This window comes from Orycteropus afer, unplaced genomic scaffold, assembly GCF_000298275.1.
Source record: "Orycteropus afer afer isolate SDZICR_OR568_19922 unplaced genomic scaffold, OryAfe1.0 scaffold00215, whole genome shotgun sequence".
Classification (NCBI taxonomy): domain Eukaryota; kingdom Metazoa; phylum Chordata; class Mammalia; order Tubulidentata; family Orycteropodidae; genus Orycteropus; species Orycteropus afer.
This window is the reverse complement of record NW_006921802.1, coordinates 1,548,100-1,563,991: the sequence shown is the minus strand read 5'-3', so window position 1 is coordinate 1,563,991 and position 15,892 is coordinate 1,548,100. Positions and strand designations below refer to the sequence as shown.

Genomic DNA, 15,892 nt, shown 5'->3' with positions numbered 1-15,892 from the left:
TGACATATAACTTATTCCTTTTGATGGAGTCTCCATAATTCTTAGGTTTTTTCGGTTTTTTTTTTTTTTTTTAGATTGCCCAACCTTCTTTCTGAGGAGTGTCTGATGGGTTTGAACCATCAGCCTTCTGGTTAGCAGTCAAATGCCTTAGGCACTATGCCACCAGAACTCCCTTCTAACAGATTAGTGTTGACATATTTGTCTTCAATTTCTCTAATTCCATCTTCTATTGTTTTAATTCTACTCCTTTCCCTTTCCAATGTTTATCTCTTTCTGAAATTTTAGTACTAATCTTTTGGATTTCTGTTTGCTGTTTTATATGGTGTCTAATTTTCCATTTATTTTATAAATTTGTTCTTCTACTATTTTCCTGAAATCTTCTAGAGTTTTGTCTGTGTTTTCCTTGATCTCTTTCTTAATCTGTTGAAGGATCCTAAATATGATTCTTTTGAATTTCTTAGCAGTTAGTTCCAATACCATTTCTTCCTCAGGAAGGATTTCTGGCTTTGTATTTTGATCATTTGAGCCACCTTGTTTTGTTCCTTTGTGTAGACTGAAACTGTCTGTTTTCTCTGAGACATTATGTGGTGTTATTGTGTTTATTTGGTGATGATATGTTGTGTGTTTCACCCAGGTTTTTGCTTTACTTTGTTTTGATATTTTCAGGTGGATGGGTCAGGCATGCTACTATACTCACTAGTTTGGGTGCACTTAGGTACCCACCCCCTCTCCTGGTGAGTGTGGTAGTGAATATGAGTTAGTGTGCAGTTCTATCTTTGTTGTTTGCACAGAGCAGATGAAGACAGGTTGGGCTGGTATTGGCCACCATCTGTTGTAGATCAAATGGTGCTGGAGCAGTGGTGGCACTTGTCCAGTGGATGAGGCTGGCAAGAAGGATGGTTGTGGATGAGTACTGTAGACATGGTTGCTGCTTCTCTGGTGGTTGGTCACCAGTGTGGGTGCTGATACAGTTCTGGGAAAGTGGAGCCAGTTATCTGGTTCCTGCTCCAATTGGAATACTGTTGCAAAACAGCTGCACTGTGCCAGGTCAGTTGATAATTCGCCACTTTAAATGTCTCCTTGTTCACTCTTTTCTCTCAATTTCTTCTTCTAATTGGTATTTGATCCACTTGTTTATCGTTTTCTTTAAAGCTCAGGGATTCAGAATCATCAATATCTGTTTCATTTGTTTCTCAGGTCTTTGTTTTACAGGGTCTAGGTAGCATGTGTATCTAGTCAGTTATTTGCCTTTGACTCATGTTTTGAGAATCTTATTTGATGATGAATGACTTTAAGGTATTTGTGATTGACCTTTATACTTATCAAGAATACATAAATATTGACTATAATTTGCTGTTTTATTGTTGTTAGATGCTGTCAAGTTGCCTCTGACTCATAGCAACTCTATGCACAAGAGAACAAAATACTGCCCAGCCCTGCACCAGACTCACAATCCTTGCTATACCAGAGCTATTCGTTGTAGTCACTGTATCAGCCCATCTCTGTGAGGGTCTTTCCTTTTTTGCTGATCCTCCACTTTACCAAGCATGATAACCTTCTCTAAGAAATGGTCCCTTCTGGCAACATAATCAAAGTACATGAGACAAAGTCTGGCCATTCTCACTTCCAAGGAACATTCCAGCTGCACTTCCTCCAGGACAGATTTGTTAGTTCTTCTGGCAGTCCATGGTACTTTCAATATTCTTTGCCAACACCACAATTCAAAAGTATCAACTCTTCTTTGGTCTTCCTTATTCATTGTCCAGTTTTCACATGCTTATGTTGTTGTTGTTGTTAGGTGCCATTGAGTCATCTTCAACCCATAGCAACCCTATGCACAGCAGAATGAAACACCACCCAATCCCGTGCCATCTCCATGATCCTTGATATACTTGAGCCCATTGCCACAGCCACTGTGTCAATCCATCTCATTGAGGGCCTTTCCTTCTTTTGGTGACCCACTACTTTACCAACTATGACATCCTTCTCCAGGGATTGGTCCCTTCTGACAACATGACCAAAGTAGGTGAGACAAAGACTGGCCCTTCTCGCTACCAAGGAGCATTCTGGCTGCACTTCCCCCAGGACAAATTTGCTAGTTCTTTTAGCAGTTCATGGTACTTTCAGCATTCTTCACCAGCACCACAACTCAAAATTATCCACTCTTCTTTGGTCTTTCTTATTCATTGTCCAGCTCTCACTGCATATCAGGCATTGAAAATATCTTGGCTTGAGTCAGGTTCACCTTAGTGCTCAAGGAGACATCTTTCCTCTTTAGCACTTGAAAGAGGTCCTTTGAAGCCAATTTGCTCAGAGCTATACATCATCTGATGTCCTGACTGCTTCTTCCATTGGTGTAGATCATAGCACCAAGGAATGTGAAGTCCTTGACAACTTCAATCTTTTCTCCATTTATCGTGATGATGCTTATAGGTCCAGTTGTGAGGATTTTTGTTTTCTTTATATTGAGATGTAATCCATACTGCAGACTGTAGTCTTCAATCTTTATCAGTTATCCTCAAGTTATTCTCACTTTCAGCAAGCAAAGTTGTGCTGTCACATATCATAGGTTGTTAATGATTCTTCCTCTAATCCTGATGCCACACTCTTCATATAGTCCAGCTTCTTGGATTATTTGCTCAGCATATATATTGAATAAGTATGGTGAAAGGATACAACTCTGATGCACTCCCTTCTTGATTTTAAACCATGCAGTGTCTTCTTGTTCTGTTCAAACGACAGCCTCCTGAGTACAATTAAGTGTTCTGGAATTCCCATTCTTCTCAATGTTATCCACAATTTATTATGATCCTACATACATGCATATTAGGCTATAGAAAACACCATGGCTTCAGTTAGATGAACTTTACTCTTCAAAGAGATATCTTTGTTCTTCAGCACTTTAAAGAGGTCTTTTGCAGTATGCTTGCCCAGGGCAATACAGTGTCTGATTTCTTGACTGCTGCTTCCATTGGTGTTGACTGTGGGTCTAAGTAACATGAAATCTTTGAAAACTTCAATCTTTTCTCCATTTATCATGATGCTGCTTATTGGTCCTGTTGTGAGGATTTTCATTTTCTTTGTGTTGAGGTGTAATCCCTGCTGCAGACTGTAGTCTTTAGTCTTCATCAGCAAGTGCTTCCAGTTATCTTAACCTTCAGCAAGCAAGGATGTGCCATCTGCATATCGCAAGTTGTTATTGAGTCTTCCTCCAACACTGAAAGCTTTTGGGTAAGGAAAATGGTCAAAAATGTATTAGTGAATTAATCATTCCTTTTCTGCCCCTTACAGAAGGGGCAGAAGTTATTGTTATGACAGTAGAGACTCTGCTTATAATTTCAATTTACCATGTTTATTAGAGTTATTTAAAAGTCCCTTTCAGATAGTTCTAAAGTCTGGGTCATCTCTGAGTCTCGTTCTGTTTACTACTTTATCTCTTAACAATGGGTTGCTTTCACTTGCTTTGTTATGTGTCTTGTTATTTTTTATTAAATGCTTAATATTGTGCATAGCTGAATGGTAGAAACTGAAGTACAAAACATTTATTCATGAATGTGGATACATCTCTTCTTCTGACAAGCTACTGGGTGGTGAGGGGGGATTTGAATCAATCTACTAAGTAGTTGAGCTTTGTTTTCTCTTATCATCTCACTGCTGTGGAGTTGATTTCCACTCATGGCAACCCCTCCTTGGGTTTCCAAGGCAGTATCACTACAGAAGAAGATTTTTCCATCTTTCTTCTGAGGAGTGGTTGGTGAGTTTGAAGCACCAGCTTTCTGGTTAGCAGTCAAATGCCTTAGGCACTACACCACCAGAGCGCTTATCATATTTACTATTATTTCATCACAGACTTCAAATTCTTCTAGTTATAGGCTGCTGCTATCTTTTTATTAGTGTTGAGTCTGGAGTAACAGAATGTTTCTCAGTTTTCTAGTTTCAATCCAAGCTTTCAGCTAGTGCTGAGGTTTGGTGGCATAGTGCCTAAGGCATTTGACTGCTAGCCAGAAGGTTGTCATCTCTAACCCACCGTCCACTTCTCAGAAGGAAGGTTGGGCAATCTACTTCCGTAGATCAAACCCACGGAGGGGTCACTATGAGTCAGATTTGACTCAACGGCTGTGAGTTTGGTTTATAGTGGAAGCTATTCTCTATGTTTTTGCTCCATTCCCAGAGATGTACTGCTAGTTTTTGTTACTTGGCACCAGCTAGGTTCACTGTGCTGGTTAGAGGATTGGGGATGTGCTGCAGTGTCTAAGGCATTTGACCCACTAATCAGAAGGTCAGTGATTTAAACCTATCAACCACTCTGTGGAATGAAGATGGGGCAATCTACTTCAGTAAAGATTTGCCACTTGGAAAACCAATAGGGGTCTCTATGAGTTGGAATTGACTCAATGACAGGTTTTTTTTTTTTTTTTTAATTGTTTTAATTCTCTAGTTCTACTTATGCAGGTGCTATACATCAGAGTCTTAGGTGTTGGATCCTTCTCTGTGTTTCTGCCCCTCTCTCCCACATCAGCCAATATCTGTCTTACATCTGTAAGATGTGTTGGGTGGGAGAGTTTCCTACTTCTCTCCCAGTAGTTAGAAAGTCTTCTTTGTATCAATTCAGTATACTGCACCTAAATGTTTCCCATTCTCTTCTCCAGAAACAAGATATTTTGCTTTTTCCTCCATCAGCAGCAATATGCTCTTCTCAGGGATTGGTGGGTGGATTTCGTCTTTCTTCCAATCTTTCTCATGAGCACAGAGTGGAAGCCTGTGGAATAAAGCTAGAAAGTGAACATGGATTTTCTTTGTGTCTGAGATGCCCAGGCTGTCTCTCTGGCCTGTATTTGGTCTTTAAGAATTTGCTAAAATGTTCTTTCTTTTCTTCAAATGTGCTTTTATAGTGACTGCAACCTCTTCTCATGTTCTGCTAAAGGTGAAATTGTTCATGTTTCTCACTTCTCCTAAAGGGATTGTCATCCTTTGAAATCAAGGTCACTAGTTTACATTGCAAGCCCAGCTTTCTGATTTCCTAAGCAAAATTTGCCATTTCATAGATTACCTGGCTTTCTTGTTGTTAAGGTGGGAATAATGTCTTTTCAAAGCTACCTACATCCCAAGTGGACTTAGAATTCTCTGTTTGGCTTTACAGACTCAATATTGGTGGTTTGGAGCTTGGTACTGTTTACAACTATATCTCTTGATAGCTTTTCCTTGCTTTGTTGTGTATCTTGTAATTGACAAAAGCATCCATACCACAAAAAGTTTCAGAATGAAGCGTGATAATTTGCCAGCATTTATTTTTCACTATTTGGGTATCATTATATAAAGAACTGAGAATAAAAAGATGAATGAGATTAAGTTCTTGTTCTACAGTTGCTCACCATCTAGACAAGGGAATATGCATAAACAAATGTTATAAAATGGTGTGATCAGTGCCATAGAGGAATGGAACTAAACACCAATTAATTAGGATACAGGGACACTGAGAAGGTGATAATTTTTAAGTTATATCTGAAATTTTGAGTAAGAGTTTTCCAGAGAGGAGGTAAGGAAATAAATGCAGATAAATGTTGCTTCTATTCCTCATTCTCAAATAAGATTTCCCTCTCCTGGTAGAGTTTGTCTGGACAAAAAAGCTCTTTTCTAGGTTCACTAGGCCAACTCAGTCTTAGTTATGGTCAGCTCTGTTCCTTAGTCCTCCAGATGAACTCAGCATTTCTCCAAGGTCAGCAGGTTGTAAGTCAACAGTATTACTAACAGGGCTTCTAATGTTGGTTTTTACTAAAATAAGAATTTTTTTTTCTTAAAAACAAAATATTTTTGATGCCAGTATTTAAGATGCTCTCTCTCCCACTTGCCTTTTTTATGTTTTTGTTGATCTCTAGATTTGTTGTATCCCAAGTAGATGGATATCTGAATATTAGTTTGGTTGAGCTACTAGGAGTATAAATATATCAGCATTGCTTTGAAAAGAAAAGTAATGCTATGCAATTTCCAAAGCTTTCCTATTTTGTCCTGTTAGCCTAGCCAGAAGAGTACAATATGTCAATGTCAAGACAAGAATAGTGTGGCAAAACAGAGACTCGTTAGAGTCAGATGCCCAAAGGAGCATGGGACATAAGCCAAAAGTGAGTCCTTGATATGAAAATTGGGCCTGAGGCAGGCTCAATTTACAGAGAGGATTAACAAAGCAGACAATGTCAGATCCCAAGTACCTGAGCATAGTGATCAGTCTGTGGTTAGATCTCAATTAAAAAGCCAGTGAGATAGACAAGGACAGGAAGCTACATTGCACTGGTGATTTCATGAGGACAGTGACCAAATGTGCCAATATATTTGAAGACCTTCACACTCAGCCTCATCATTCTCTCTTCAATGGCTACATGGTTATCATTTATGAAAGACAACCATATTAGACAAGGAATAAAGCATATGCTGTAACTTTAAATCAAAATAATATTGAGCTGATATGATAGACAGTGATGGAACTCATGAGATTATGGCCTTTAGACTTCTTTTAAATCTGGAATTGTACTCACCCCCATAGTTCAACTTTCAGGCAAACAATAGAAAGGCCTATAAGGTCTACATTAACATCAGAGAGGTGCACACTCATTAGAACAATCAACCATACCCAATCAAAAGGTCAGCATTTGTCCAGGGATGAAGCTCAGAAGGTAGGAAAGTATAAGAAAGAATAACGAAGGGAAGTAGTAAACACAGGAAGGAAGTGAGACGAGTCCTGTTACACTGTGGGGATTGCAATCAGTGTCACAAAACAAAGTGTATATGAATTGTTGAATGGAAAACCAATTTGCTCTCTAATCTTACTTTTAAATCACAAAGAGAAAGACACAATATTTTGTTAGACTACAATCAATGTGCACGCAAGTCCACATGTTCATGATGTTGTGAGATTTACTTTACTTTACAATGCACTCTGAGAGATAACTGTTGAAAAACATGTAAAACATTTAAATTAAAGGCATAAATTTTCCTATTTTAAGAAATAGAGAAAACAATTTCTGTGGTTGAAATGTTCCTCTTTAACTACCGAATAAGGAAAGACATCATGAGGAGAGAATATCAGAATGTCAAAGAAGAGGACAATTGATGTAGGAAATTCCATTTTGGCATGGCACATGCTGACCCATCAATGTCTTTATTCCTTGGTATTTAACAGCCCACCTATGCAGGGGTGGGGTGTTCTGAGCCAACACTGTGGCTCAGAAGTTAATTTCACATGCAAATTAAACAGCTGGCACCTTCCTGGTCCTCTCAGTTTCACTTCTACTTCCTTTGCTAGTATTTTGATCTTTCAAATGAGCATGAAATTAAAATTTGCATGAAGTCAACATTTGTCAGAAATGATCTTAAATATCTTGGGACTCATTTCAAAAGAGCTGGGAAGAAAATTTGCTCTAACATTTTTCTTCTTGGAAATGTTCTTTCATATTCCTAGCACAGTATATAAGAGTATAGCTCCTGAATCTTGCATTTCACCAAAAAAAATTTTGATGTGAAGATGATAAGAATTACCATTATATTATATAATTTGGATGCAAGAGTTACTACCAGTTTTTTAGGCTGAAAAATTCCACAATATAAGCAATCATTCATGACTATTTTTTCTCTTGTTTTTTAAAGACCTGGAAATAATTTGATGGCATAGTGCCTAAGGCATTTGACTGCTAACCAGAAGGCTGGTGGTTCAAACCCATCAGCCACTCTTTGGAAGGAAGATGGGGCAATCTACTTCCGTAGTGATACCGCCTCAGAAACTCAAGGAGGGGTCGCTATGAATCGGATCTAACTCCATGGCAGTCAGTTTGGTTTGGTTTGGTTTGGTTGGAAATAATTTAAACAAGATCAGCTGATAGTGATACTTAGCAGGAGACTTTGCCGTCCTTGACTTAAAAATAGCTCTCCACTCTTCAATTTCATCTATGCCAGATAGATGCATGCTTTTCATACAGTTGTGCAAAGACAACGGTACTGTCTGGAAGTCCTGGAAATGTGGGTTATGCAATCCTTGACGAGAATTCCTATGGGAGAATCATAAAAAGATAAGGACATTTAGTTGCCAATGTCCAAAAGTTCAAAGTCACAAAGAAAATATTTCCCTCATGATCAGAGTTTTTCTTTATCAGGACTGAAAGAGAGGTAATTGTATAAAATATAAATAAATTTTTCATTACATACACTTTTTGATTACACAAATACACACACACATACACATATATTATGAAGATGGCACAGGACCAGACAGTATTTTGTTCCGTTATATACTGGGTTGCTATGAGTCAGAATTGACTCAACAGTACCTAACGACAATGTATATATTTTCATTCTGATGTTGTATGTCTAGAAGAGAACTCTAAAACACAGGATTGAATTAAAGAAGTTTTTTTAGATGTTAACAGCTAAACATACGTTTTCCTCAATAATAACACATTTGTTCGGGGCTCTAGATTTTAAACTTTTTACATGTACTTGTATTTTATCTTCATCCTAAATCTTGAACAATGTAGACAAGAAGCTATTCTTTCTTGATTCAGCTGATGAAAATTACATATTAATATAGATGGAAGCATCTTGAATCTGTCGTTAGAGAAACTGAATTATGAATAGAATGCATACATGACTCACTGCCCAAGAGTCTGGATCAGACCATCCAGCTGTCATTACCCAGACATTTCAGACAAAGCCAGGATTATTTGGGTTTGGATTTTATCCAGTAAATTGTATCAATCGTTTCCCTCACTTTGGTGACAGTGGCTTGCTCTGGGAATCACTGGAAATATCAGGAGGGGGAAAAAAAACAACCTTCTTGACTGCAGTTCTGAACTCTGGCCACTAGAAGACACTGTTGTTCTCTATATGTCTCGTCAACCATCTGTTCTGCAAGAAAGCAACAAATGCATCCTACACATTGACAAGGTGTATCTACTCTGTAAATACCAGAAACAAGGCTTTGAATCTCCAGTTGTAGATAGAGCATCATTTGCCAGCAATAAGCGCTAATAGGTCATTGGCCTCTGTCCTGGGGAGAACGGTCAATGCTCTGTGAAGGAGGCAACTTCTCTTTTCAACAACCACTCTCTGCGTTGGAACTCCACAAACTCTTTAAAACCTAGAGGATTCTTCATAAGTGAGTTATTTCTACCATCTATGAATATCTAAGTTGACAGATTTTGAGCCAGATTTATTTAATATCTAAAGAAAGAAAACAAGGATGTATTGGCTTGATCACACTATTAACTATTAAAAAAGCGTGAGCATAGGGAAGGAAGGACAGAAAAATAGTCTCTAGTCCTGTAGTGAACTACTACAATAGAAAGAATATTGCACAGCCTTTGGGAACTGCAAATTGTTGATATACTCAGCAGCTAAGTGAAAGGTTAGAATTTGAGTCAATCCAGAAACATCTTGAAAGAAAGGCTTTACAATCTACTTCCAAAAAATCAGCCACCCAGAACCTTTGTTGTTGTTATTGTTATGTGCCGTCAAGTCAGACCTGACTCATAGCGACCCCTCCTTGGGTTTCCAAGGAGGTATCGCTACAGAAATAGATTGCCCAACCTTCCTTCTGAGGAGTGGCTGATGGGTTTGAACCACCAGCCTTCTGGTTAGCAGTCAACTGCCTTAGGCACTACACTACCAGAGCTCCTACCCAAAACCTTATGGAGCACTATTCTACTCTGACACACATTAGATCACCATGAGTCAGAGTCGGCTTGACAATAACTGATATATTTTTTTAAGTATAATGTACCTTGATTGATATTCTATGGGTGTGTGTAGGTGAAAAAGAGTTTCTGGTGATTGCATGATAATTAAATGCTTCTTAACAGATATAAAAATAGCCTGTAAAAGTTTTTACTGTGGAAAATAATGATGTTCTAAACATGTCTCTGGTAGCATAGTGCCTAAGGCACTTGACTGCTAACCAGAAGGCTGGCGGTTCAAACTCACCAGCCGCTCCTCAGAAGAAAGATGGGGCAATCTACTTCCGTACTGATACTGCCTCGGAAACCCAAGGAGGTGTCACTATGAGTCGGGTCTGACTCGACGGCACATAACAACAACAACAAACGTGTCTGGCTTTATGCCCTATATGGCTTGTGTTCTTTACAGTTCTGATGAAGGACGATAATTACTGATCTGTGAAACTTCTGAAACCAAGACTAACCCCCACACACCCACTTACATTATTCAAAGGTGAAGACTTCACTCCTATTTTGGCTTTCAATGTTTGGCCCTCCTCTGAACTTCTCTTAGGACTGAGATTCTAATTCTTTTGGCACTTATAATCTGCTTTATTGTGTTCTAAATTGATTCCCAAAGAAACTAGGTAATTCTTTTTCGATTCCTGAAAGATTTACTAAATGACATATATATATATATATATCATAGGGCTCTGTACTAAAATATAATTATACATAATCCTAGTTCCATATGTATAATTATATTTTAGTGCAGAGCTCCATGCTATATGTATCATTCAATACAATCAACACCAATGGAAACCACAGTCAAGACATCAGACGATATATTGCACTGGGTAAATCTGCTGCAAAAGACCTCTTTAAAGTACTGAAGAGCAAAGATGTCTCCTTGAAGACTAAGGTGTGCTTAACCCAAGCCATGGTATTTTCAATTGCCTTATGTGCATGTGAGAGCTGGACAATGAATAAGTAAGACCAAAGAAGAGTTGATGCTTTTGGGTTGTGGTTCTGGCAAAGAATACTAAAAGTACCATGGACTGCCAAAAAGAACTAATAGATCTATCCTGGAAGAAGTGCAGCCAGAATGCTCCTTGGAAGCGAGAGTGCCCAGACTTTGTCTCACCTACTTTAATCATGTTTTTAGAAGGAATCATCCCCTGGAGAAGGATATCATGCTTGGGAAAATGGAGGGTCAACGATAAAGGGGAAGGAATTCAACAAGATTGACATAGTGGCTGCAGTGATGGGTTCAAGTATAGCAAGAATTGTGAGGTCTTTTGTTTCATTGTAAACAGGGTTGCTATGAGTCAGAGCTGACTTGAAGGCACCTAACAACAGCCCTGGTTTCCAAAGAATGAACCAGTTTGTGAGTTCCTTCAACAACCTATTCACAACAAAATTTTGTTTTGCTAGTTCTTGCTTTTGCCTCCAGACACAGGCTTAGCTATTGCTGGGAATCTCTCAGACATCTTTCCAACATTCTTTCGTGTTCTGCCTTGCACACCCTCCTCTGTTCACATCAATTGTCCTTGAAGCTCCATGAGGGCCCAAGCCAAACCAAAACCACTGCTGCCGAGTAGATAGCAACTCAGAGCAACCCTATAGTACGTGATAGAACTGCCCCACAGAGTTTCCAAGGCTGTAATCTTTATGGAAACAGACTGCCACATCTTTCTCCTACGGAGCTACCAACCATATGGTTACCAGATGAGTGTTTTAACCACCACTAGCACTCCTACATGAGTGCAAGGCCTCCTTAATGTGGCTGCTTTTCATGTTAGAAAGGAGCAGAGTGCCAAGGAAGTTGTGTCCAGAGAGTTCAAGCTGGTGACCCTCCCTGGCTCTGATAAATGAAGATTGGTTGCTCAATTCCACAACTTCTCTCTACATATGCCTGCATGGATCTAGGTTGAAGAACCAACAGATCAAAGCCCAACTCTCCTCCTGGTCTCTCTATACTCATGCATCTATGAAGGACCCATTTCCCATGCTCCTTTGGCCACTAACATCATGAAAATCAAATCCACTCAGGCTTCTCCATATAGGTCATCTCAAAAACAAAAAACTAAACTCACTGCCAGAGTGTCAATTCCTACTTATTGTGATCCCCATTGGGTCTCCAATGCTGTAAATCTTTATGGAAGCAGACTGCCCCATCTTTCTTCTGTGTATTGGCTGGTGGATTTGAACCACTGACCTTTTGGTTAGCATCCAAATGCCTTAACCACTACAACACTAGAGCTCCTTTTAGGTTATCTCAAGCACCTCTAAATTCCAGTGTAACCTCATGTTGACCTTTCTTCTAAAGAGTGAAAAATACAACAGTGTGTCTATACTCAGAAATTCCACATTCACAGCTCTGCCTAATCCTGATATTCAGTAGAAGAAATTGCACATAGTAGATGCTGGGGAAATGTTTGGTAGGAGTGGTGATGACAAGTGAAAATTTGTCTTATTTTATGGGGTTATCAAACCAGTTATCTGATTAAAGTTCATTTTGGAAAGCACTAAGATATATCACTGAGTACTTTTTTTTTTTTTTTAACATTTTATTATAGTTTATGTGAAGATTTACATAGCAAATTAATTTATCAATCAGTAGTCCATACATAAATTGTTCCATGATGTTGGTTGCAACTTCCTGCAATGTGTCAGCACTCTCTCTATTTCCTCTCTGGATTTCTCTTTCCTCTCATCAGATTTCTCTGTTCTTCCTGGTCTTCTCTTCTTTGGTTTTGGGCAAATGTTGTCCTTTAGGTCCTGTAAAGTTGATTGTTTTGAGGAGCACTGTTTTTTTTTTTTAACTTCTTATTGTGATTTGGGTGAAATTTTCAAAGCAGATTTGTTTTATATTCAACAGTTCATACACATTTTCTTAAAATCCCCTCAATGTAATAGTGTTCTTACCACTTTCTCCCTGTGGTTATTCCTTCCCTGTGTCCTTCTTGCCTATGCATTCCTGCCTCCTTAGCTTTCTCCCTGTGTAAATGTTGCCCTTCTGTTCTCCTATGGTTAATTATTCTAAGGAGTACATCTCCCTGGTGTAGTTGTTCAGCTCATAAACCTGTCTATTGTTTGGCTGAAAGTTAGCCATGGGAGTGAGTCCTATTGTGGTCCAAAGGGTAACTAGGAGCCATGGTCTCAGACATTTCACCATCCTCTATCTGACCAATAATCCTGGTCTTTTTATGGTTTTTAAATTTTGTTCTGCATTTTTCTCCCATTCTATCCAGAATCTACAACTTTGATTCCTTTCTGAGTGGCTGGCAGTAGTAGATGGGCACCATCTAGTTCTTCTGGTCTCAGAATCATGTAGTCTGAGGCTGCCATGGTCTATTAGACCCTTGGACTAATTGTTTCTATGAGTCTTTGATTTTCTTCACTCTGCTGAGGAGCACTTTCTTCACAAGTGGTGTTGTTTGTTTTATAGTCCCATCTATTATTTGGCTAAAAGGTGACATCTGGGCATGTCTTCATTTCCACTTAGCATTTTAATGCTGAATTCACTTGCTTCTCCAAATCATACAATAGAACCCATCATGAACTACATATTCCCAATGATTTTATGTTAATAAATTATATCTCCCTGAGACCACAAGATCCTTAAGGTCAGGGATCTGATCTTATTTTTCTTTTTTTTTTTTTTCCTCTTATTGATATTTTATGCTGTCTCCATAATCTCAATTTCAAGGATCCTAATTTAAGGACACCACCCTTGAATTTATTTTCTCACTTCCAAACTTCAACAGTTTTCTTTCAAACACCTCCTTCATGTCTTTGCTAAAATGTCACTTATAAGAGACTTTTTTTAAACTACTTTATTTAAAGTGCATGTCCTTTCTCTACCTTCTTTGCTTTATTTCTATCCATGACACTTATCACGATCTGACATGTGTTTTTCACTTTATTTATTGCCTGCCCCCCCTCAATTAGAAAGTAAGTTCCATAAAGGAGTTTTGTCCATTTTATTCACTACTGTATCCTCAAAGCCTACAGAACTGACTAGCACATAATCAACACTCAATCAATACATGTTGAATAAATCAGTAAATCAAGCATTTAACACAGATTTTTATCAGATTGGTCAGTTAAGAAATACTTGTTTATTTGACTTAACACATCTATATTTTCATCAGTTCAGAAAAATGGAAGGTCGAAGATCATTTACGGCTAGTGCTATAAGAGCCTGAGGTAGCTGACCAGCTGTTCAAATTTCCAGAGATGTTTAATTGTGATTTTCTTGAATAGGAAAATAAGCAAAAAATTCTTTGCTGTGAAGTCCTTTGGAAATGGAAGCATGGAATGAACTAGTTAAACTTCTAAGATGACCTATTGCAGGTTATCAAAACAATTTGACAAGGAGTAATCTGTCAGTGGTGTCCAACATTCAGTTGTAGATATTTAGCAAATGTGAAATAGCATACTAAGAGGACTTCTCTAACAAGACATCTATCAGCAATCTATCAGTAATGTGTGATGATCATGTAGCCCCATGCTACTCTCCAAAACATGGAGAGTGCTTACATGCATATTTTGTTGTAATAATAATAATATAACAATACTTCCCCTTTGTCTTGTATACTCTTCCAGTTGAGGACACTAGATATGAATTAACCATTGTCCAAATATTTTTTGACATTGTATAATGTAGGAATTTATAAATAAAAATAAAAGGAAATGATTCTTAGCATTTTGGGGTTTCCATAACTGTGGTCCTGGCATATAAATAAAAATACAACTACATCAACAACAAAATCAGATAAAAAGAATCAAGTCTGTAACTTGGAGAAGAGGAAAAAAAGACAGCAATTGAGAATAACAAAAATGTAGAACTGAAAACCAAAAAACAAATTCACTGCTGTCACTGCCATCAAATTGATTCTGATTCATAGGGACCCCTCCTTGGGTTTCTAAGGCAATATCTCTACAGAAGTAGATTTGCCCCATCTTCCTTCTGAGGTTCGTCTGTTGGTATTTTTGATTCACAGTTTTACTTTTAGTTCTTAAAACCTAGATCTCAGCTTTATTAAACTTTTCACTCAGGCTAGGCCCTTGGGAGGGGAAGGAGTTTGAAGGTAGAATAGAACTGTAAGGAAGGGCCCAAATGCAACCATCAAACTCTCCTATTTCCCCTCCCAAGGGCCTAGCCTGAGTGAAAAGTTGAAGCTGAGATATAGGTTTTAGGAACCAAAAGTAAAAACTGTGAATCAAAAATAACATTATAAACATTATTTTCTTTTTAAGCGTTAATATTACCTAAGAGAGTAAAGAGTTCTTGTTACTATGGAGCAGGGTGATGAGAGGGTAAGAATGGATTGGAAATGGCTATTTTTGCATCATAAACCTTTTGGGTTATTTGACTTTTTTTTTTGTTATTGTTAAATCTTTGTGCACATATTATTTTAATAATTTTTTAGAGTTAAAGTATAATAACATGAAAAAAATGAGTGAATGAAATTGACTTGTCAAATTGTTTTGAAATCCTGAAATGGATCATCTTAGATTAAATAATTTGCTGTTAAGTTGTTGTTGTTGTTGTTATGTGCCGTCGAGTCGGCCCCGACTCATAGCGACCCCTCCTTGGGTTTCCGAGGCAGTATCACTACGGAAGTAGGATTGCCCAACCTTCCTTCCGAGGAGTGGCTGGTGGGTTTGAACCGCCAGCCTTCTGGTTAGCAGTCAAGTGCGTTAGCCACTATGCTACCAGAGCTCCTCAGGCTGCATAGGTCCAGAGTCTAAGTGTTGCATTTTTCTTTTATAATATTCTATGTGATTGAGTACACCTACTCCTGTTATCAACTATCTTGCTATCTGGCACTTCTCATTTATGACCACAGTGGATTATTTTACTCACTTATGACCATAGTAAAAAATATACTCTCTAACTCTTTTGCACGTTTACAATGTGCATCTGGCAGTAACAAATGTTGAGGTACGAGGAGAGAGTAACACTGGCTGTGATGGGTAAGGTTATGTGTCAACTTGGCTGTCCATGATTCTCTTGGCAGTTATGTACTTTTGTAATTTGGCTGTCATGTAATGATGTAATCATCCTCTATTTTGTGATCTAATGTGGTTGTCCTCTATTTTCACATAATGCCAATTTTCACAAAATGACCTGGTCTTTGGAACTTAACCATGTGGATAATAGAGGAGTAGTTGTACATAAGATA

At 38.2% G+C, this 15,892-nt stretch overlaps 1 protein-coding gene and 1 pseudogene across 1 annotated transcript in view; one reads left to right on the top strand and one right to left on the bottom strand.

The window, feature by feature from the left end:
- The window catches only part of LOC103203390 (60 kDa heat shock protein, mitochondrial-like), a 12,493-nt gene extending 5,358 nt beyond the window's left edge, over positions 1-7,135 (bottom strand). Inside the window, 1 exon segment of the mRNA XM_042781996.1 lies at positions 7,046-7,135. Coding sequence (XP_042637930.1) covers positions 7,046-7,135 — 90 coding nt within the window.
- A 7,867-nt stretch (positions 7,136-15,002) lies between these two features.
- LOC103203401 overlaps positions 15,003-15,892 on the top strand; it is an 87,560-nt pseudogene continuing 86,670 nt past the window's right edge.